A 24,477-nucleotide genomic window follows, 5' to 3' on the forward strand; every position below is an offset into this window, starting at 1 on the left:
CTCTCCCCGGGCAGCGAGGACGACGGCGAGGAGGAGGCGGCCAGCCGGGAGGGAGCGAGCGCGGAGAGGGAGGCGGCGGCGCGCGCGCGCGCGAGGAGCGGGGGGGGGGCGATGCAATCCCTGGGCTGCGCTTCCCCTGCACTTCCTCCTCACACACACCGAGAGAGCAGCTCCGGCTCGGACACAGCCCGGCTCGGCGCGCGCCCCGGCAGCAGCGGCTGCTTGGCTGGGCTCGTGGCGCGGGCGAGCGGGGCAGGCGGGCAGGAGGGAGGGCTTCCTTCGGGTGGAAGGGACTGAACGGAGCGGCGCAGATTTGGAGCGGAGCGCGACGGCGCGGGGGGCTCGGAGAGCCCGGCTGCTGGCGGATTTGCTGCGGAGAGCAGCGGGCAGGCGGCGGGAGGCGAAGATGCCCGGCGAGGAGCGGCGAGCGAGGAGGAAGCCCCGGGCGCCGCGAAGTAAGGGAGCGCGGCGCGGCGAGCGAGCGGGCGGGCAGCCGGGAAGCGGCCAGGGCGGACCCCGCGGCGGAGGACCGCGCTCGGCTCGCGGCTGTGTCGGAATGCGGGCGCCGGGCTGGAGGGAAGCGAGCAAGGCAGGCGCCCGCTCGAGGCTGCGGGTGGCGGGGGCAGAGGCGGGCGAGCAGCCGCGCAGCTCCCCGAAGACGGACGGGCGAGGGGTGGGTGGAGGGGCGAGGATGGGGATACTTGGTAGGCAGCTTGTGGGGGTCAAGTTTTTGCTCCAGCCGGCAGGCGACTCGCCTGCGGTCCTGCGCCGGGTCCTTCTTCCTCTCGCCGCATCCAGCTGCTTCGCCCCCCCCCACCCGCGAGCTGCGGCGCCTCCGTTGCTGCTCTCCCTCCCGGAGCCAATTCGATTCATTCTCTCCTCCCGCGCCCCTCCATTTCGGCACCCAGTTTTTTCACGGATCGGGGTCTCAATGAATCTTTTCCAATCTGCGGAGACGGGAGCGCCCCCGAAATCGGAAGCAGTTCCCGGGGGGGGCAGTGAGGGCTCCGCGCACATTGCTACCCCCCTCCCGTGACAGGCGAGAAGCAGCGGGGGGGACGACGACAGGGAGGCGTTTGTGGGCGACGCCTGGCTTCCCCCCGATGGCTTCCCCCCGATGCGCTGTGTGCGCCCCCTCCCGGATCAGAAAGGGGGGCAAGTAGTCGGGCTCCTGCCAGGACCCAAGCACCCTCGCCTCCTGCCACTTGTTGGGTGTTGGGGGGAGAGAACTCCGCTTCGCTCGTGTGCCCCCCCCCCCGCCCCGACTCCTGCCCCTGCCCCGGAATGCCCTGCTTGTGTGCGGGCTCCGGGGACGTGGCATCCCTGCAAGCGCCTTTTCGGACTGCGCGTGTTTTGCTGGTGCGGCGGGGGGGGGCACGGGCGGGCGAGGCTGGCAGCTGCCCTGGCTGGCGCTCGTGCTTCGCTCCTGCGCGCGGATGGCCGAGGCGGCAAGCGCGCCTCCTCTTCCCCGGGTGAAAAGTGCGTTGCATTCTCGTCCTTGCCAGGTCCCCCCCCCTCCCCGCGCGCTCTGTCCGGGGCATTGCTGCTCCGGGGTTGGGGTCTGGAGGAGCGTCTGCACGGGAAAGGGTGCTGCCGCGCAGCGGGTTCGGGTGTAGATGCGCCTCCTTTGGAGAGAGACCCCGAGGAGCGCTTGCGGAAGGAGCAGAAGGCAGCCCAAGGGAAGGCTGGGGAATACGCACGAAAGAGGAGGAAGGCGAATGGGTGCGTGTGCATGCAAGAGCGGACAGGTCTGATGTGAACTTCAGGTGTTGGGCATGTAAAGGAAGTGGGCAGGCATGGCTGGTGGAGACCCGGGTTTCAGCGCTGGCGTGCGCTTTTGGTGAGAACTCGCGTCTGTAGCATGTCATCGGTGAATTGGTGTGTGTGTGTGTGTGTGTGTGTGTGTGTGTGTGTGTGTGCAGATGAAGTATGATGGGTGGAAGAGGGGGAGACGTGGAAGGTGCACAGAAAGGAGGCGCCCCTGGGTATCCCGGGGGGTGAGGCAGGCTGGAAAGATGTGGCGGTGGCGGTGCATGTACCTTCCTATGGCGGAGGGGCATGTGATGCGTGTGTATCCTATGAGGATGTTCCTAGGAGTGAGGGATGTGTTAGGTGCGCCCTGCGAGAGGGGCTGTACGGATTTGATTGTGCAAAAAGCCATTTACTGTATTGTTGCCGGATTACTTGTTGCTATTCGCTCTTAACCCGACCTCTTTGAGGGGCTGGAAGGGTGGGGTGAGGCGGAGTCCCCTTTACAGCTAGTTATATGCAGCCTTGTATGCAGATGCTAACTATGAATCATGCTCTATTTTCCTCTTCCCGTTTGTGGTTACTGTAAGTTTCTAGTCCAGCATCTGGGGACCTCTCATTTTCCCAGCGCTAGTACTGAATGTTTCTTATGTGTTACCCAACCAATGATTATTTCTTATATTAAAAAAAACTGCAGCAACATCCAAGCATTCTTTCCAACACAATATTTGAGACCAGAGAATAAGTTTGTGTCTTTTTAGCTGTCATCACTCCTTAGGTAGCTGCTGTTTTAAGGGTTTTGTATCGTTGTGCACAGCACAATCTGATTTCGACCCCAAGTCCCAATTCTCATTTGTGCTTCCTGGTGTTCCTGAGTGTGTGTTCTGCTGGCCGGAGAGCTTTTATTCTGGGATGTTTCCTGTGCGCAGTGCTTTCAGTGTACGGCTTTCATCCTATAGCATCTTCTAGTAAGGTAGAGGGGTTTGATATTTTGATAGGGAAGTTATGAGTTAACTGCCATTGCCAGCTTGCTGGTGACCCCAAGGGGTTCTAGGACTCGACTTCTAAAGAAATCTTTATTGCTTTCTGAGTTGCCTTAAGGCAGATCTGTTATCTATGTGTTTCCCAGAATCAAATGCTACAAAAGACCACCACCACTGTATCCCTATAGGCAGAACGTGCTTCCAAATAGCAGCCAGGAGGCCTAAACCCTGCTGAATAGTTTTGTATATGCTAATGTGTTTACACCTAAATGAGCTGGAGAATGGTCTTGCTAAGCCAGTTGTAAGAGGAAGGAAAAATTGGTCTAACAAAGCCAGGTGTAGATAGCAGGTGCTTTCATTGGGGATTTGAAAGCATCTCAGCCAGCATAGGCCTTTGGCCAAAACTCTGGGTTGCAACAAATCAGTGGAACCTACAGGGCAAAAGGGACGCGGGTGGCGCTGTGGGCTAAAGCCTCAACGCCTAGGGCTTGCCGATCGAAAGGTCGGCGGTTCGAATCCCCGCGGCGGGGTGCGCTCCCGCTGTTCGGTCCCAGCGCCTGCCCACCTAGCAGTTCGAAAGCACCCCCGGGTGCAAGTAGATAAATAGGTACCGCTTACCAGCGGGAAGGTAAACGGCGTTCCGTGTGCGGCTCTGGCTCGCCAGAGCAGCGATGTCACGCTGGCCACGTGACCCGGAAGTGTCCCCGGACAGCGCTGGCCCCCGGCCAATAAATGTGAGATGGGCGCACAAACCCCACAGTCTGTCAAGACTGGCCCGTTCGGGCAGGGGTACCTTTACCTTTACCTTTACAGGGCAAAAGACTAGGTCATGGATCATGGGCCAAAGCCATAATCCTCAGCCCCAGCCAACATGGCCATGCTTAGGGATGGGAGTGGTCTTCCAGAATACCTGGCGTTGGCGGCCAACACCCTGTTGGCGGCCTCTGGACTCAAAGCTGGATTAAGACATGCTGAGGCCCTAAGCTATGGCAGCTTTAAGAGGCCCCTGAGCATTACCCAGGCTGTATTATTCTAACAAGGACAATGAAAATAGAAATAATGAACTATTGTATTTGTATATATGCCAATGCATAGGCTAGGATGCAACTAAAAACTTAACAATCTTGCACGTCTTGCAATAAGCCTGCTTGCTTATGAAAATACCATATGATTTCTTAGCATATATTAAAAGAATATTCTTGTTATTTCTGAATAGATATATAAATACAACATGACAAGTTATTGTGTAGCTGTTGACTATACAGTATTTCATCATATCAGAATGAGTTTGTTTTCCTATTTCCTTCATTAACCAATTATGCAAAACTCTAAATTTAGGTTAGTTTAGTTTGTTTGTTTTTTACTTAGAGGCCTCTCATAATCTGAGGCCCCAAGCTGCAGTTTATTTTGCTTGTGCACAAATCCAGCACCGACTAGACTAGGCAAGCAGCTCGACAAGGTTAAAGCTCTGACCCTGACTCTGGCTTAGAAGCGTTGCAGAAGGAGCCTAACGAAGTGGTGGAGCTGGATTGGTTAGGCAAGAGCTTTGGCTTGTTCTGTTGTTTTTTTCTTCTCCTGGATGAAATGTGGCTTCTCTAAGATCGCACAAAAATAATAAGAAATGCACTATTGTGAGACGATGAATAGTCAATGTGTTGAAGGTTGGTGTTGAGCTGGTCTGTGTTGAGCATCATTCTGCAGGAATGCTGCAAGGGCTTAAGCTCATAATGCACATGCATGCTCATATTGTACATGGACATGGATAGAGAGGAATGTATGGATGTGATTGCTTCTACTGGGTATGCACATGTATGAAGTAATCAACAATGAATTTCTCAAGGGCAAATGCGGTGCAGAATCCGTGGGCAAGAGGCTGTGACAACTCACACTGCAGCCTTGACCATTCGTTAGCCAGGTGTGGCTCAACATATGGTGCTTGAGGTGGAAATGCAAAATGGTGACTTTATTTTAGTAATTAAGCGTGGTTACAATCCACTGGCAAGTTCCTTTGGGAACTTCTCAATGCCCAGAGTCAGCTATCTCCCTTGCCTGCATCTGGTCAGATTGCACAGGTAATTACGTTAGGAAATGCAATTATTTCATTTTTATCCCATGAAGTCCTAATGCGATGGACTTTAAGGAAGGCTTGGCTATCCTATTTCCACATTTCTGCTGTTGCTAGGCTCTGAATTGAATTGGCAGTAGTATGAGTTCCTTTTTCTGCTCCCTATTGCAGGCCTACCATGTTGGCTGCATCATTAGATGACTGAAATGCAGTTCAGGAATTGCTCGGCTGTCTGCTTTCTTGGGTTTTGTTAAATGTTTAGAAGCGGAGCTCTTCGTTTTAACAGGGTTCCTTCCATTGCATTGGCCTATACTGGGTACTAAGTACAAAGTATTTTCTGGGTGATACGTGTCGCAAAACGTTGCCCTGTACTGTATTGTAGCATGCCTCCTTCCACTTTATCCTCTCGCAAATCCCTCCCACATTTTGACTTTCCTCGCCCGCACCACTGCCCCCTCCCTTTTTACTGCCCATCAGGATATAATCTCTCTAGTTTACAGACAACCACCCCATCCTATCTGAGGGGCAGAGTCCATAACTTTCACTACAAGGTGGATTGAAATCAAAGATCCGCAGCAATAAAGATCTAATAGTAGGGCCTGCTTCAAAGCTTATCCTGGGCGGGGAGGGGGGCAAGCTTGGCTTGCATATGAAGGGAGTTCGGTTCCATTGCAGCTACAACCCCCACCCCTCCCAATACGCAGGGCTATCTCTGTGCTGTATTTATTTTGACTGTTGTTTCTAAGGGCATTTGCTTTGCTCTACTCTGGTTTCTGTTCTGCTTTTTTAATTGGTTTTGTGTATTTTATTCTGATTTTTAATTGGCTTTGTGTATTTTCATGATTCTTTTAAAAAAAAGAAAGAAGTGCTTTGTTGAATTCAGTTCTTCCCCAAATGTATGTATACCAGCTAGTTGTCATAATAGCATTTTTTAAAATTGCCTAGTGCCTTCGGTGCCTTATTTCTGGAAAATTCTGAACAGTTCTTCAGAAACATGCATAGGACCAGACTGTAAGCCCTATTTTGTTCAGTGGGACTTCTTTCCAAATAGTTGTCCATAAAACCACAGCCTTAATCTCCACATACATGATCTTGCTTAGTATCTTTACATATGTAAGACCCTAATGAAGTTATAACTAAATGAAATTAGGATTATATCCAAGTAGATAAAAGCCAAGCAGAAAACACTTAGAATACTCCAAAGGTTTCCTATTGCTCCTAGATCAGCGGTCGGCAACCTAAGGCCCGGGGGCCAGATGTGGCCCAATTGCCTTCACCATCTGGCCCATGGATGGTCTGGGAACCAGCTTGTTTTTACATGAGTAGAATGTGTCCTTTTCTTTCAAATGCATCTCTGGGTTATTTGTGGGGCAAAGGAATTTATTCATTATTATTTTTTCCAAAATGTAGTCTAGCCTACCACATGGTCTGAGGGACGGTGGACCGGCCTACGGCTGAAGAAGGTTGCTGACCCATTTCCTAGATTGTCCAAAAGCCCCGTGCAGTTGCAACTCAGTACAGACCCGGTTCACACGGCATGCTAAGGCAATCAATGTGGGTTCCTTCCTACAGGGGAGATTGCTGCTGCTTTGCTGCTCCTCAGTGCCTGTTGCTGTGCCACTGTGAGCTAAGCCATGGTTAGGCTCAGTGTGTCATTGGAACCTGGGCTCATAGTTTCCCTTACTCCAGACAAATGAAAAAATTCCTTCCAGTAGCACCTTAAAGACCAACTAAGTTAGTTCTTGGTATGAGCTTTCGTGTGCATGCACACTTCTTCAGTTATCTTAGTTGGTCTTTAAGGTGCTACTGGAAGGAATTTTTTTATTTTGACTATGGCAGACCAACATGGCTACCTATCTGTAACTGGATCCAGACAAATGATGAGCTATAGCCACGGTTTGTTTTATGGCTTACTTCTCGTGGGGTTTTTTCTAGGAGACATATCATGAACCTAGGTACGGATGATATGCTAAACCAAACCATTGCTTAGCTCTCAGTGATGCAGCAGGATGACCCAAGTAGGAGCAAAGCAGCTGTGGTCTCTCTGGGAATGCACATGCTTTTGCATTTATGCTAAGTCAGGGTTTTGGTTACCATGATGTGTGAACTGGTGGAAAGCAAAAGCTTGCGTGTTTTGATCAGGAATCATAAATATTTTTTGAGCTGTGCATTTATAATCCCCATTTGCAGCATACTTTTAGCAATGCTGTGTATCTTATTATACTGTTTTATTAGCTGCTGCTGCTACGAAACATTTTGTGCTACTTTTTATTGTTTATTGCTGGTTTGTCATTACATTTTAATGCTGGATTGTTGTAAGCCACCCAGGTAACATTGCTACCGGGTAGCACATAAGCACTGCAAACAATTAAACAATTAAATATTCACAGTTTGAGAGCTCAACACATTGCAGAGGCCAGGTAGTTAGGTGGAAGGAATAAAACAAGGGCATAAGATTATCAATATGTGTTTTGTGCAGTGATGGGCCCTCTAGATATTTTTGAACTACAATTTCCATTTCCATGACCATTGGCTATGCTGGCCTGGGGCTGATGGGAGTTGGAGTTCAACATTGGAAGGGCCCTAGTTTAGTGGATGATGCAGGTGGGATATAGGATGGCATTTCTGGGATCTTTTCAGGGCACAGTAGGTAGCTGAGGAGAAGGGAATTAAAAGCCAAGAGAGGAGTATTGGGGTCTGCTTTGCTGCAGAGCAAGCAATGGCACATTTTGCCTTCAGCTTACCTTTAGCTCCTTGTTGTTGTATGAGTGTGTGTATGCCTGATGCTTGGTCAACTTCCTGATACAGAACAGGAAAAAGGATTGGGCTGAGAAAGTGCTGGGTCACGCAGGGTTAGCAAGGAAAGGAGTCTAGTCAAAGGAAATGGGCAGGAATAGGGAGGCAGCTAACCAGGAGAAAGTAAATGGAGCAGGCAAAAGGGACACCCCCCACAACAAACACTCTGTGAGGTGAGTGAGGCTGAGAGTGTGACTAGCCCAAGGTCACCCAGCAGCTGCATGTGGAAGAGCGGGGAAGCGAACCCGGTTCACCAGATTATGAGTCTACCGCTCTTAACCACTACACCACGCTGGCTCTCATCTGGGGGGCAGGAGGGACCGAGCAAGGGAAGGAGGCCCCTGGGCTGAGAAGCGTTCCCCACCTCTCAAGTCCAGCAGGCAGCCTTATCCACGCAGCATTTTCTGCCCCTTCCTGGTTCTACCCTGGTATCATGCCATCCAAAAGCTCCTGTCAAATCCAGTGAGGCAAGGAAGTGGGGCTGAGCAGCTGGATCTCGCTCAGACCTGGACGGGAACAATCTGTCTTTGCTGGCTGTTGCTAGGCAACAACTCCCACTGAGGTCCTTTCAAATGTAAAAAGAAATCACAAGTAGCTCTCAGTTTGCCTATTATTATTATTATTATTATTATCTGTAAGTTTGCATCCACAGATCAAACCAATTACTAGCTGCTTCCCATTTGGGTATCTTGGGTAGTTCCAAGACAGCAACGAGTACAAATTCTAACTAAAGTCTCATGATAAAGACCCAGAGCACTTATGACTGCTAAGAAGGGTTTAATTAGCAGTGATGCCTTATCCAAGGCATTTTGGTGTCTGATGTGGAAAACCTAAATGGCTAGTTATTTATTTTATTAAATGTATATCGTGCCCTTCTACCCAAAGAAGCCCTATTCTCTCCCAAATGGACACAATTCACCAGGAAATTGGTTGACTGATTTAACTTATATGCCACTTTCCCACATTGAGCTGTGCACAAAGCAGCTTACAGTAAACATAGAATCATAGAATCATAGAATCATAGAGTTGGAAGAGACCACAAGGGCCATCGAGTCCAACCCCCTGCCAAGCAGGAAACACCATCAGAGCACTCCTGACATATGGTTGTCAAGCCTCTGCTTAAAGACCTCCAAAGTAGGAGACTCCACCACACTCCTTGGCAGCAAATTCCACTGTCGAACAGCTCTTACTGTCAGGAAGTTCTTCCTAATGTTTAGGTGGAATCTTCTTTCTTGTAGTTTGGATCCATTGCTCCGTGTCCGCTTCTCTGGAGCAGCAGAAAACAACCTTTCTCCCTCCTCTATGTGACATCCTTTTATATATTTGAACATGGCTATCATATCACCCCTTAACCTCCTCTTCTGCAGGCTAAACATGCCCAGCTCCCTTAGCCGTTCCTCATAAGGCATCGTTTCCAGGCCTTTGACCATTTTGGTTGCCCTCCTCTGGACACGTTCCAGTTTGTCAGTGTCCCTCTTGAATTGTGGTGCCCAGAACTGGACACAGTACTCCAGGTGTGGTCTGACCAGAGCAGAATACAGTGGCACTATTACTTCCCTTGATCTAGATGCTATACTCCTATTGATGCAGCCCAGAATTGCATTGGCTTTTTTAGCTGCCGCGTCACACTGTTGGCTCATGTCAAGTTTGTGGTCAACCAAGACTCCTAGATCCTTTTCACATGTACTGCTCTCAAGCCAGGTGTCACCCATCTTGTATTTGTGCCTCTCATTTTTTTTGCCCAAGTGCAATACTTTACATTTCTCCCTGTTAAAATTCATCTTGTTTGTTTTTGCCCAGTTCTCTAATCTGTCAAGGTCGTTTTGAAGTGTGATCCTGTCCTCTGGGGTGTTAGCCACCCCTCCCAGTTTGGTGTCATCTGCAAATTTGATCAGGATGCCCTTGAGTCCATCATCCAAGTCGTTGATAAAGATGTTGAATAAGACCGGGCCCAAGACAGAACCCTGTGGCACCCCACTAGTCACTCTTCTCCAGGATGAAGAGGAACCATTGATGAGTACCCTTTGGGTTCGGTCAGTCAGCCAGTTACAAATCCACTGAGTGGTAGCATAGTCAAGACCGCATTTTACCAGCTTCTTTACAAGAATATCATGGGGCACCTTGTCAAATGCCTTGCTGAAATCAAGGTAGGCTACATCCACTGCGTTCCCTTCATCTACCAGGCTTGTAATTCTGTCAAAAAACGAGATCAGGTTAGTCTGACATGACTTATTTTTCAGAAATCCATGCTGACTATTGGTGATCACAGCATTCCTTTCTAGGTGCTCACAGACTGTTTGCTTAATGATCTGCTCCAGAATCTTCCCTGGTATTGATGTCAGACTGACTGGGCGGTAATTATTTGGGTCCTCTCTTTTCCCCTTTTTGAAAATAGGGACAACATTTGCCCTCCTCCAGTCTGCCGGGACTTCGCCTGTTCTCCAGGAATTCTCAAAGATGACTGCCAGTGGTTCTGAGATCACATCTGCCAGTTCTTTTAATACTCTTGGATGCAGTTCATCTGGCCCTGGAGACTTGAATACATCTAAACTAGCCAAATATTCTTGTACTATCTCCTTAGTTATTCTGGGCTGTGTTTCCTTTGCTGAATCATTTGCTCCAAATTCTTCAGGTCGGGCATTGTTTTCTTTATCGGAGAAGACTGAGGCAAAGAAGGCATTGAGTAGTTCAGCCCTTTCTGTGTCCCCTGTTTGCATTTCACCATCTTCTCCTCTGAGTGACCCCACAGTTTCTTTGTTCTTCCTTTTGCTACGAACATACCCATAAAAGCCTTTTTTGTTGCTTTTAACCTCTCTAGCAAGCCTGAGTTCATTCTGTGCTTTAGCTTTTCTGACTTTGTGTCTACACGTGCTGGCTATTTGTTTGAATTCCTCTTTGGTGGTTTCCCCCCTTTTCCATTTTTTGTACACATCCTTTTTTAATCTTAATTCAGTTAAAAGTTCTTTAGATAGCCACCCTGGCTTCTTTAGGCACCTTCCATGTTTCCGTCTCATTGGTATTGCCTGTCGTTGTGCTTTTACTATCTCCCTCTTAACAAACTCCCAGCCATCATGAACTCCCTTTCCTTTAAGTATTGCTGTCCATGGGATCTCACCCAGCACTTCCCTAAGTTTTATGAAGTCGGCTTTCTTAAAGTCAAGAAATTGAGTCCTAGTATGCTTGGCTGCTCCTTTCCGCTGTATAGTAAACTTCAGAAGAGCATGATCACTCGCGCCTAATGATCCTTCCACATCTACCCCACTAACCAGGTCATCAACATTGGTTAGGACCAGATCTAAAATGGCTGTTCCTCTTGTTGCTTCTCCCACTTTCTGGACAATGAAGTTGTCTGCAAGGCCAGTGAGGAATCTGTTTGACCTTATGCTCTTGGCTGAGTTTGACGTCCAACAAATATCCGGGTAATTGAAGTCCCCCATTACTACTATCTCCCTTCCTTTTGCATGCTTGGCCATCTGTTCCAGGAAGGCATCATCTATGTCCTCCGTTTGGCTTGGGGATCTATAGTAAACTCCCACAATGAGGTCTCTGTTATTCTTCTCTCCCTTAATTTTGACCCAAATGCTCTCACTTTGGCTTTGAGGTTCTAAATCTTGGATCTCTTCACAGGTATACACATCCCTGACATATAACGCCACTCCTCCTCCTTTCTTGTCTGGTCTGTTTCTCTGAAATAGATTGTATCCCCCCATTATTACATTCCAATCGTGGGACTTATCCCACCAGGTTTCAGTGATGCCTATTATGTCATATTTAGTTTGCTGTACCAAGAGCTCAAGCTCATCTTGTTTATTTCCCATGCTTTGCGCATTAGTGTACAGACATTGAAGTCCATTAATCATTCCCCCGTGTCTCTTATTTAAGGATTTTTTCCTCCCACCACTAGGTCCGCGTGCTGTTTGCTCCATTTGGTCTATGACATTTGGATGATCATCTTCATTAATTGATAGACTCCTACCTTCAGGAGCATTGTCTCCCTCCCCCACATTAGTCAGTTTAAAGCCCTCCTGATGAGGTTTCTGAGATTTTTGGCAAAAACATTTCTCCCAACCGTTGTGAGGTGCAGCCCATCGCTTGCCAGAAGTCCATCTTCAAGAAACTGCAGTCCGTGATCTAAGAATCCAAACCGTTCCTGTTTACACCATTTGCGAAGCCAGCTGTTCACTTCCACTATTTTCCCCTCTCTCCCTGGGCCACGTCGTTCAACTGGGAGGACAGACGAGATGACAATTTGTGCATTTAGTTGCTTCAATTTCCTGCCGAGAGCCTCGTAGTCTCTTTTGATCTTCTGGAGGCTATTGCTTGCAGTGTCATTGGTTCCCACATGAACCAAGAGGAAGGGGTATTCGTCAGTGGGTTTTATGATTCCTTGCAGTCGTTCAGTTACATCTTGGATCTTAGCCCCGGGGAGACAGCACACTTCCCGAGACATCTTGTCAGGCCCACAGATCACTGCTTCTGTTCCCCTCAGTAGGGAATCCCCTATCACCACTACACGCCTCCTCTTGGGTTTGGTCGGGGTTCTTCCGTGAGCTGTCCGTTCCAAGGTCACCTGCACATTCCCTGAGGACTGACTTTGCTGCTCGTCTTCATATACCTGATCGACTGTAATGGGGGAGAGATCCTCAAATGGAGTCTGCTCTTCGTCTTCCATGCTAGGGGAGAGGACCTCAAAGCGATTGTGTATTTCTAGACAATCAGAGTGGACCCTGGGCCTCCTACTTCTTTGAGTCACGTTTCTCCATATATCTGGCTCCTGTGTTGGTGAACAAGCCTCCTTCTCAGGGGAGTCCCCTGTCTCCTCCTTGGTGGGGACGGTGTGCTCTGTTGCTTCCAAGAAGAGCTCCAGCTCTCTAATTCTTTGGAGCGTAGCTACACGTTCCTCCAGTTGCTGGACTTTGTCTTTTAATAGGGCAATCAACATGCAATTGCTGCAGGTAAAGTTGCCTGCAACCTTTGGCAAGATGGCAAACATTGCGCAGGAATCGCAGGCGACTGCAGCTGTTCCCTCCCCTTCCATCATGAGATCGTGTTGTTGGGGGTGGCTACAGAGGTCCTCCATCATAAAAAGCTTGAAGACAGGACAAATAACTTCCCCCACAAAAAAACCCTAGGTCTCCCCCAACAAACGTTTGAGACTAGCTCCCCTAAATCTAAAAGATGGGTATAAGAAAACCCTTTTTGCTCCTTCTTCAACTGCTGCCCTACAAACTCTGATAAGCTCCTCCCACAGCTAATCCCCTGCCTCAACAGAAACCCTGCCCCCTCTGACCTTTACACAGGGAAAACAGCTAATCAGCCACCAAGAAACACACACACACAAGAAAACCCTTTTTGCTCCTTCTTCAACTGCTGCCCTACAAACTCTGACGCTGAAAACATTCAAATAGAGGACATTGGAAATGCAAATATATAGACTATGTAAGAAATGCAAATATATAAAATGTCAAAAATCAACAATTTAGCAAACAATAAATTAAATATTACAAAAAAACCCAATCTAGGCTGAAGTATATAAATACAAAGCAAAAACGATAGATAGCCAACAATAAAGTTTCTGCTACTGCTCTTGCTGCACTCTCCTGCACAAATCCTGTTCAAATGATCAGTAACTTGTGCTCCATAAGTCATAACTCCATAACTTATGTGCTCCATAAGTCATCACTGTTTCCCATTCCATTGCCCAAAGGCAACTGCAGCCATTTTTCCAGGGTTTGTGTGTGCAAAGTACATGCATGAGTGTACAAAACTAGATCTGTTGAGTAAGTGGCAGTGAAGCCTGGGCAGCAAATCTACCAATGTGGGTAGACCTGGTCCCCAAGACACTTGTACCACACCTACTCTTCCATTGTGCCTGACCTGGTGTCCAGGCATCAATTTTCAACTCAGAGCAAAAACAACTATTCCTGAAAAACAACAGCAGCAGCAATAACAATAACAATAACCCAGAGCAATGGTTTATATTTAGGAAGAAAGACTAGAGAGAAAAACTTCCTGGTTCATTCGCTGGTGAAGAAATGGTTGCTGCCCCAAAGGGCAAGAGCAAAACCAGAAATTCAGCATTTGAGAGTAGCTGTGACTGGGTAGTAGTGTTTGTACCCAAAATCAAAGGGGAAAAATGACAGCAGGATTAATTATTTTCCTTAGTCAGATCTTACTTAATGCCCCACCCCCCAGTTTATTTTTTAAAATAAATGTGATGGAGAAGAAGCACCAATAAGACCATTGTTATTATTCAGGAGCTGGGCTTGTGGTTTAGAGAGTACAAGTTACACCAGGCTTGCAAAATAGTTCAGTGTTGGACCCTTTTTGTTGGGTAATGTATGGCAGCCCTGCAATTTAGTCCTGTAATAATTCTATTATTTGTACCGGTAGTTCCCTCACTGCAAGAAGTGAAGATACAGGGAACCAGGCAGAGGGCCTTCTCGGTGGTGGCGCCCGCCCTGTGGAACGCCCTCCCATCAGATGTCAAAGCGATAAACAACTACCTGACATTTTAATATGTGACATTTTAGTGTATTTTTCATCTTTGTTGGAAGCCGCCCAGAGTGGCTGGGGAAACCCAGCCAGATGGGCGGGGTACAAATAATAAATTATTATTATTATTATTATTATTATTATTATTATTATTATTACCCCACCCATCTGACTGGGTTGCCCCAGCCACTCTGGGAGTCTTCCAGCAAACTATCAAACCAAAGTAAAACATCACACATTAAAAAAAACTTTCCTATACAGGGTTGCATTCAGATATCTTCTCAAAGTCAGGTAGTTGTTTATCTCCTTTACATCTGATGGGAGCACATTCCAAAGGGTGGGCACCACCACCAAAGAGGCCCTCTGCCTGGTTCCCTGTATCTTCACTTCTTGCAGTGAGGGAACTACCGGGAGGCCCTCAGAGCTGGACCTCGGTGTCCAGGCTGGATGATGGGTGTGGAGACACTCCTTCAGGTATACTTGGCCGAGGCCGTTTAGGGCTTTAAAGGTCAGCACCAACACTTTGAATTGTGCTCGGAAACATACTGGGAGCCAATGCAGGTCTCAGGACCAGTGTTATATGGTCCTGGCAGCCACTCCCAGTCACTAGTCTAGCTGCTGCATTCTGGATTGGTTGTAATTTCCAAGTCACCTTCAAAGGTAGCCCCACGTAGAGCGCATTGTAGTAGTCCAAGCGGGAGATAACCAGAGCAGGTACCCCTCTAGTGAAACAGTGCGCAGGCAGGTAGGGTCTCAGCTGGCGTACCAGATGGAGCTGGTAGACAGCTGCCCTGGGCTATTCACCTGATCCTTCAGGGTAGGGTTGCCATATGCCCTCTTTTTCCAGGACATGGCCTCTTTTTCATGGGTAGAGTCGTCATAGCGATCCATAGTTAAAAGTAGAGGTCAGCAAATGTGTCCTCTTTTCTGCTCATCAAAATATGGCAACCCTACTTTAGGGGCGCAGTTACCCTCTTGAGGACCAGGGGCTCCCCCACACCTGCCCTCCCCGTGTCCCCCAGAAAGAGTACTTCTGTCTTGTCAGGATTTAACCTCAATCTGTTGAACGCCATCTGAGTAAAACCTTTACAGGAGATCTTGGAGTCCTTATTAGACCCCAATAGTGAAGGTGGTTCTGTTAAACTTTGAAACACCTGAAAGAGTCTCCTGGAACTGTTTTCTGTGGATGCAATAGAGGTGGCGAATAAATGTTCTTCGCTATCTCCACTAGGTAGGCTCTCACCCGTTGAGCTCTCACCCGTGTTTGGTCTGATATGAAATGAGTTTTTCGCCGCAAGCATTCTGGCCTTCTCAGTGATGACTCAGCCCTGGGGAAATCCTTGAGGCAATCCGGGGTCCATGCAATTGAGAGGGCACTTTGGAGCCAGACAGTTGATAGCCCTGTTTAACTCTGCATTCCATCAGGCCACCAGGGAATCAGCTGAGAGGCCATCAACCTGGGAAAATTCATTCCCTACCACTTTCTGGAAGCCATTTGGATCCATTAAGTGGCAGGGGTGGGCCATTCAAATCTGTCGCCCCTCCCTGTGGAAAGGTCCCCTGTATCTTCACTTCTTGCAGTGAGGGAACTACCGGGAGAAAAGTCTAGTTGCACCAGGAAGTGATCTGACCACGGCACTTCTTTTGTTCTACTGGAACTTAGTGTTAGATCACCCACTTCCACAGAGGAAAATGTCAAATCTACGGCGTGTCCATGACTATTGAATAGGGTCAGATTTATGCAAGGACAGACCCATGGAGGCCATGCTTTCCACAATGTCTCAAGCAGCCCCTTGTATGGCCAAGTTGGCATGGAGGTTAAAATCCCCTAGGACAGAGGTTTTCAAACTTTTTGAGTCCATGGCTCCCTTGACCAGCTACATTCTTTCTGTGGCACCCCTGTGGGGCCCAAGGAGCCCAGTTATGTCACCCCTTGCCTGCAGAGCTGATCGCCTCTCACCCTTTTTAACACACCTCCCCTTATCCTCCTCTCCTCTTCTCCTTGGGAGTCCTCCGCGTAGCTGCTGCTGCCATACCTGGTCTCTGAGCTGCTCCCCCGCCCTGCCCCAGAGGCATCATTCGCCTGCCGAGCTTATAGCCAGGGCTGCTGCAATAAACAGGTGTGCAAGGTCACAGCACCCCTGATGACCATCATTCAAGGCACCCCAGGGTGCCAGAGCACCCTGGTTGAAAACCATTGCCCCAGGACCGCCAGGTTTAAGGTCTCCAGAACAACAGGCAGGGGATCTTTGGTGCCGCAGGGAGGTTGGTACACCATTAGGAATCCTGTACTGCCTCTATTGGACAAATTCCAGAACTAGTGTTATATAATCCAGATATATACAGGTAAAGGTACCCCTGACCATTAGGTCCAGTCGTGAACGACTTTGGGGTTGCGCGCTTATCTCGCTCTATAGGCAAGGGAGCCAGCATTTGTCCACAGACAGTTTTTCCGGGTCATGTGGCCAGCATGACCAAGCCGCTTCTGGCAAACCAGAGCAGCTCATGGAAATGCCGTTTACTTTCCCGCTGGAGCGGTACCTATTTATCTACTTGCACTTTGACGTGATTTCGAACTGCTAGGTGGGCAGGAAATCTAGATATGTAATTAGATATGTAATTAGATATATAATCTAATTGTCAAATGGCACCTTAAACCTAAGTTAGTCGCCACAGTGGAATGTCTAGGTGGCATTTCCCCACCACAACTGGAATTTGTTGCTGTTGTTAGTTTCATTTCTATAGCATTTTATATTTTAAAGAACAAATCTCAAAGTGGTTTACAGCACATTAAAACCTCAAATAAAACAATCCAGAATAAAACAAATTCAAGCTCCAAGGAAACTATTTCAGATCCTTATCTGAGTGACATTTTGCTCTTCCCATTCACCAACCTGGCATCCAGAGATCTCCACATGGTCACTGTTGGACCTGCCAGTTGTAAAATGTGCCCAGCACTTGGCTAATTTCTAACACTGTTCTAGAACATGCACTCATAGAACTGGGCCTCCTTAACAGGACACCTGATGAAAACTGAAGGCTTCCTAGAAACCACTGCATTCCCCTCTCCCTACCCACATGACCTGGGCTGCTGTGTGTAAGAGAAACATGGTGGACAAGCAGCAGCAAGAACAGGCCCATCTGCTTCATCCAACCAAGTCTCTGTTACATGTGGTCAGTTCCCCCAGCCATGATCAAGTCATGGATGGCACTGGTCTTCTTGGCCATTGACCTGGCGCTGCAGAGCAGCACCTTCAAGTCATGTGGAACACCCTTGTTGACACCTGTATCCTTCTGGGATAGCCTTCAGATAGTGACTAAACCTGCCTTCCTTGGTAATGTCATGATCTGGTCCTGCTGCTGACCATGGTCACTGAGACGGGGTGTTCCATTGTTCCCATCCTAGTGGTACCTGCCCCATCCATAATATTGGCTAGCCTTGTGTTGTTATCCACTCAGCTGTTGTGTGGTTTTGGTTTTTAAGGAAATGCTGGGGGAGGGGGTAATTCCCACACACCAAAAAATTCTCACATATGTTAGGGCAGGCTCTGTTTAATTTGACACAAGGTTTGCTATGACAAGGATTATAACTGCCTGTTTTCTATTTTGCGATAATTGCCTGGGAAGTTGGTGTCGTATCATGTATGGCTAGTGGAGGAGGAGGAGGAATGATGAGTGGGAGGAAGTCTGGGTCAGTGAGACTGGTAAACAGGATGGTAGGCAGATGGTATGTTGTGACTTCAATGCGCTGCACACTGTATGGAGGAAGTGAGTTTGGGTTGCACTTTGGCATGTTATTGGGTAGGCTGAGCCGAAGTTGGGTAATGACTTTGTTTGAATGTAAGCAAGATAGCGTTTGAAGATCCTTTCTGAGAAAGGAATGTACTTTGTTTTGAGGCCATGGAAGTGGGTGTGGAGGACACAAGTCTAAATAGGATGTCGGTGATTGGGATAAATGGCAGCTGTGCCTTGCTCCCTGGAAAACAAAGGATGTATCATAATCCAGTTTGTTTCTGGAAGTATTTTATGTAGCGGTGCAGTTGTTTGTGGGGACAGGTGCATGTTGTACTTGAGAGTGGAGTAAGTATTTGTATTAAAAAGTTGCAAATGTGTAATGCAGGCACATTTTCAGTTGATGGAAAGGCTTTTAATTTATTGGTTTAACCAGTTTAAACACCCTTTAAGGACTAAATCCTGATTAACACAATAAGAATTACTTTTGAGCAAAAACAGGATTTTGCAAACATTTAGCAATATTAGAGTTGCACACCTGTCAGCTACAATTTCACTTGATTAATCTACTGATTAACCAATGGAGGGCCAACTATAATAGGTGAGAAATAATTTTCATCTTGGTTGTCTGTATATTATGTGTCATACCCTGTGTTGGTTCTGGAGAATTAATATAATGGAAAGGAAAAGAACAGATATCCTTCTTATTTTTGTTATCTTACAACTTCCTATTTTCTTTTTTTAAAAGCACTTATGTTAAAGTTTAAAGGTAAAGGTACCCCTGCCCGTACGGGCCAGTCGTGTCCGACTCTGGGGTTGCGTGCTCATCTCGCTGTAGAGGCCGTGAGCCGGCGCCGTCCGAAGACACTTCCGGGTCACGTGGCCAGCGTGACAAGCTGCATCTGGCGAGCCAGCACCAGCGCAGCACACGGAAACGCCATTTACCTTCCCGCTATAAAGCGGTCCCTATTTATCTACTTGCACTTAAGAGTGCTTTCGAACTGCTAAGGTGGGCAGGACTTGGGACCAAACGACAGGAGCTCACCCCGCTACGGGGATTCGAACCGCCGACCATACGATTGGCAAGTCCTAGGCACTGAGGTTTTACCCACAGCGCCACCCGCGTCCCATATTAAAGTTTAGTAATATGCAAATTTTATTTTTAGTATTCTTCATTGCAACTAGGTCTTTGGCAAAAGCAGCATATTTTAGAAATGTGCGCATAAATGCACACCTAACCCACAACCCTGGCTACTGCAGAGAATACAGGACAAGACAGAACCCTGGCTGCCCCTGGTATATCAGCCCTTGGCATTATAATGATAAACACTAAGAGCTGGCCTACCAGGTCAGACCAGTGGCGAGTGTTGGGTGACAAGTGCTTATTTTATATGCAGCTGGTTTTGGAAGTTACTGTACCTGTGGCTTCCATTACTGAGCAACCACTACAGGGGATCAGTCTGTGTCAGAAGTGCTGACTTCCTAAATGTAGAACAGCCAACTGCTTGCTTAGGTAGGTAATAACAATAACAATAAGGATAACAATAATTTTATTACTTATACCCCAGTCACTCTGGGCAGCTTCCAGCACATATAAAAATATAATAAAATGCCAGACATTAAAAACTTCCTGATTTATCTTTGAGTGAAACTTGTTGTGCAAGAAGGGTATACAGGTGATTTTCAACGTACGATAGTTTACATTCCTGGGACAGCACATAAAGCCAAAATTGCATATAGTCAAAACACACTGGGTGCAATGGCAGGTGGCCTTCCTTTTTAATTTTTCTTTAATTGCCAAATGTGTAAAGCTCAATGCAGGCAAGTTAAATGTGCATAAGTTGCGAGTTATCAGTATCTGAAAAGAAGCTAATATCTCCTGTCTTAACTGGGTAGGTCGTACTTCTGTCAATATTGCGTCAAAGGTATTTTGTCCATGACAAGCTGTTTTAAGGAGCATTGCACTCAGATGAATTAGTCATCCCACGCAACTACCTCTGGAAAGTGGCACAAGGGCTGTGCCACACAGTTTTTCCCACACCCTATCAGGGTGACCACATCTGGGATGTTGCAAGAACTTAATTACTGCTGAACTTTTTCCAAGCTGTGCCTTCCACTGCCTACTGTCTCATTACCCAAGGATCAGAGAACACACACTCTGGGAGCCAGGAATATGACAGCTTCCTTGGAAAAGGGAAAAACCTTGCCAGTCCTCTCCCCCCCCCCCACTGCCCAGCTGTTTGCAAAGTTAAGATGCTGGAAGCCTCATTTTCTGCTGGGGATCATGTAGATTGTTATTCAGCCCACCCGCCCCGCCCGATCGCCTGCAGAGAAAGATGCTTGCAGCAATGATTCACCTTTCCTTTGCAAACAGTTGGGGGAAGGAGGAGGCCTGGTGGACTTCTCCTGTTCTTGAAGGAGTGATGTCTGCCACCCGCTGTGCGCTGGCGCATGTCTAGAGTCTGCAATCCTCACACAGAACGGTTCAAAACAAACTGGCCTCCTCTTAATATAGCCAATGTACCTGAGAAAATACTATATTTAACAAAAGTGTGTGTAAGGGGGGGGGGATCCCATCTTTATTTTAAAATGCCTCAGTCCACGAGAGGGCCATGTGCACACTTGCTAGTTGCTACACTCCTTCCTCCTCTTCCTCCTCCTCCTCTTCTTTTAAAAGTTTAATACAGAAAATCTATTTGATATTTATTAAACTTAGTTTCTCCAGTTACAGTTTTGCATTGTGCAAAGCATTTTAATGACACAGTACTTAAAAAGATATTTACAAATTGAAATGTGATACCCTTTTCTCCAAATATTTAATTGCCATAAATTTGTTTAAAAATACACATTAAACGCATATTTCAGACACTAAACTTTCTATAATCTCAATACCACAAAATACATAGATATACTATTCAGGTGGGGGAGGGGATCTAGTTAGTATATAATGCTTTGCTCACCATTAACATACGTGAAATGCACATACTGACTTAGAAATCCTAATTTGGAGCCCCAAAGTACCCTTTTGAAATTTCAAATATTATGCAAATATTTCTTCTTCTTCTGAGCATTGGGGCTCCATAGGGCCTATACATTCTGGAAATAATGGAAATGTTTAGAATTGGATGCATTTTAGTTTGGCAAATGTAACCTTGATAACTGGGGGTGGAGTCAATTCTGTCTCCACTCATGTTATTTTTCCTCAGAAGCATGGGTGACTCCAGCTATAATGCTCTAAAAATCAGGGGAGGGTGGTTCCCTTTCCATTTTGCTACATAGGATTGATCTACCTAAGGGCAGGCCATCAGACCTTCCTGTAGATCCTTCCATCACAAACACCTCTCTGCTTCCCCGAAGTACCACAGCCTCCCCTAATCTGCAGACCTTCAGATGTGTTGGACTACAACTCCCATGAGCCTCAGCCATCATGACCATGCCAGCTGGGCCTGATGGGAGTCATAGTCAAAAACAACTGTTGGGTAACAGGATGGCAAAGGCTGCACTGCCCAAAAAAATTAGTTCATTACACTTCTATGCCACTCTTCCTTCCAAAGGGGAGCCCAAGATGGCAGACATTGAAGTGTTAAAGTGACACAATTGAAGATAAGATAAAAACGTATTTAAAGCAGCTAAAAACTCCACTGCTGATCATAGAGTCCCAAGATGGAGGAGATGCAGGAGAGCTACCCCCTCAAGGACTTGAGTCCCAAGCCGTGTAGGGCTTTCTGTGCTAGCCCACTGGCAGGCAGGGCAGAGCTTTTGCAGCTGGCAATATACGGTCCATTTGGGCTGCTCCAATGACCAACCTAGCAGCCTTATTCTTGTGTAGTTGCATGGGCAGGGTATAAATAAAATTAGTAGTAGTAGTACTTTCTGGTGATGATTCCTACCCCACAGGTAGGCACTGAAGTACTGTGCAGAGCCTCTGACTTCCAGTCCTTTGAGTTGTTCCAAAAGGGCACCATGATCAAAAACTATTGTGAGGCTGAGAATTTCCAAAATGGTACTCCGGTCAAAGCCTCAAGCAAACTAAGCTTGTGGCTTGTGGGTGACTATTCTGTCAGCATCTCTTCATCTTCCATGTAGGCTTCCAAGAAGCATTGCCATAGTTCAAGGACACATCCCAGGCAGCTGAAAGCTCTCAAGGAGGGCCCAGAAGATGACCATATGGATTGTGGCTTGGGGAGAGTCCCAAGGGCCAGGATAGACAGGATTGGAGGGCTACATTTGGCCCTTGGTCCCCAACCCCTGGTCCATACCAACAGAAGGAAAGTAGAACTGACCAAAGACATTTCTCTGCCTGAGGCGAATGACAAAATGGACCCCTTTCTGCCTCCCATGTACAGCAGCTGATTGGACTGGTAGCTGAATGTTAATTCAACACTAATGATAGGACAGAGGCAGCAGGTATGGGGTGGGGAGCAATACACGCTGTGAAAGATCTACAGCTCTCTCCTCCAACAGAAGGGAATGGCTGAGGAGTGACTGTCTTCAGCACCTGCCTCACCTTGCCGAATGGTAGGGTGGGTGGGCTTGTCTTATTGTTCCCTTTTCGTTCACAAGAACTAGACCACATTCTCAGTCCTCAAGTGGGTATTCGCCAGCAAGAAATGACACCTGGGGGCATTGTGGGAGGGGAACACTAAAAAGGTATGGTAAAGGACCCCTGGAGGGTTAGTTCCAGTCAAAGGTGACTCTGGGGTTGCAGCGCTCACCTTGTTTCAGGCCAAGGGAGCCAGCGTTTGTCCGCAGACAGCTTTCTGGGTCATGTGACCAGCATGACTAAACCGCTTCTGGTGCCAAAATGTTTCCAAAACTGAAATGTAAGGTCAAGCAGGCACCATAAAAGGAAAATGCCGTGGTGTGGAGATGGTGGGGGGTAGGAGAGTTCTGGACTTTGTTTATTGACAGCTAGTACCTGTACATCCGGGGCGAAGATGCTTGGAGAGGGAGGAGGGCTTTGCTTATTGAAACGGCCCTCTTGCTTCCAAACACAGTGCCTGTGAGGAGCGATGGCCAAGTCTCAAAAGCATGACCTTCCCCCCGCTGGCTTAACTCTTTTGTCAATTTATATAGAGAGAGAAAGAGAACATTTGAAAGAGCTGGTGGGCAGTTTCTTTGGTGGGTTCGTTCCATTATTCACCTTGTCTTGTTTTCCTTTAGTCCCTCCTGGCCTTGAATCTGTGTTTGCTCGCTCCCAGCCTTCCCATTCTCAGTCCCATCCTCCTTATTTTAAAATAATAATTGTTGTCTGAGTCTTATCTTAGTTTTCCATTTTGAACATGTTTTCATGGGCACAGATGTTTTCTCCTGGGTGGTGCGTGTCTCTTAGCAGTTCTTCCCGCAGCTTGTCTTTCCGTTAGTGCTGCTTTACGGCCCTGCCTTTTCCCACCCAGTCTCCCTTACCCTTCTTGCCCAGTACCCAGCCTTGCAGCTTCTCCAGTCCTTTCCTAATTCATCATTTCCCATCCTTCCTTGTAGTAGTTTTAAAAGCAAAATGGCTGTTCGTTGTCTGCGTGTTTTCTACCTTAACTGTAGCTTTGCCTTGTGTATGTTATGTGTATTGGGTAAATCTTGCATGTGTGCATCCACCATTGTACAAGCAAGCACATCGCAGCATCACACACTGAACATAGCACAGAATGAAATGATAATAAATCAAGGCACCTGTCTGGCAGCACCATGGTGCCAACAGAGGTGCTGGCAGCAGCAGAAGCACCACTAGCCAGACCGTTCTCTCCCAGTCAGGCTGGTTCATCTGCCTGCTCCTGTTGTGGGGGGGGGGCTGCCTGCCTAAGTTACCTGAATAGCCCCTTACTGCCAAAGCAACATCTTACCTGCTCCTGTGTAAATTGCCCCAGTAGCGGTCCAGATCCAATGCTGCCTGTCTAGGCTGTACCAGTCACCTAAGACCACAAAGAGTTGGGGGCAACAGTCCCTCAGTGGGGAGGGTGTTCCGCATGTGGGTCCTGTGTTTAAAGTGCAGGCAGGTCAGTATGGAAGAAGGGGGTCTGCTCCTTGCAGATTTTGGTCCTAGGCCATTTGGGCTTTAAGCATCAAAGTCAGCCTTGGAGCCACCACCATCCCTGAGCCTCTTGGGCATCCCTGACCGGGTGCTACAGGGGAGCTGATGTTTGGGTTATTAGCTTTGGTAGCTTAATGCAGCCTCCACGTTCAGGGCTAGTGTACTTCAGAATGTCGCTTTCTTGGATGGGTGGGAAGAACACAGGCAGTTATATCATTTCATGCCTGTCTCAGGGACCTCTGGGGTCAGGAAAAAATGCTTGGCCTGCAGAGGCAGCTGCTGCGTGGCTACCTAGCTGTCCCCATGTTGGGCATCATTGTGATGTGCCTTCTATTTCTGCTATGGCCAGCTGCCTCACAGACTTCCTACTCCCTTGCCATCTCTTCCTCTGGGCTCAAGGAAGTCCATGTGCCCCACAACCACCCCTTTCCAATGGATCTTCTTCTTAAAGGACAGGGCCTTGAGTCAAAAGACTTTTGAATAGCCCTTTCTCCTCCCTCACTACCCACTGACCCACCCATCACAAGCCCTGGAGGACTCCCTCACCCAGCAACAGTGGGGGGTGCCACCCCTAGCAGACAGCCTCACCATCATTTCTTCTCAGCCGCTTCCTGGCTCTACAGCCTTCCACC

At 47.7% G+C, this 24,477-nt stretch overlaps 1 protein-coding gene and 1 pseudogene across 5 annotated transcripts in view; both read left to right on the forward strand.

Annotated features, from left to right (window-relative positions):
* LOC309539751 (polyamine-modulated factor 1 pseudogene) overlaps nucleotides 1-24,477 on the forward strand; it is a 180,027-nt pseudogene that overhangs the window by 45,242 nt on the left and 110,308 nt on the right. The window lies entirely within an intron of this gene.
* The window catches only part of PCDH1 (protocadherin 1), an 87,330-nt gene that overhangs the window by 1,440 nt on the left and 61,413 nt on the right, over nucleotides 1-24,477 (forward strand). Inside the window, exon 1 of one of the 4 annotated variants that reach the window (XM_082234213.1) lies at nucleotides 176-455. The exons of 1 other annotated variant lie outside the window; for it this stretch is intronic. In XM_082234213.1, the coding sequence (XP_082090339.1) occupies nucleotides 407-455 (49 nt within the window). In that variant the 5' untranslated portion in view covers nucleotides 176-406. Of the gene's footprint in view, nucleotides 1-175; nucleotides 456-1,421; nucleotides 1,480-24,477 lie in introns of those variants that run through there. 2 more of the 4 variants (XM_082234216.1, XM_082234214.1) reach the window with 2 other exon arrangements.

The sequence above is a fragment of the Podarcis vaucheri genome (genome assembly GCF_965113315.1).
Source record: "Podarcis vaucheri genome assembly, chromosome: 8".
NCBI classification, from domain to species: Eukaryota; Metazoa; Chordata; class Lepidosauria; order Squamata; family Lacertidae; genus Podarcis; species Podarcis vaucheri.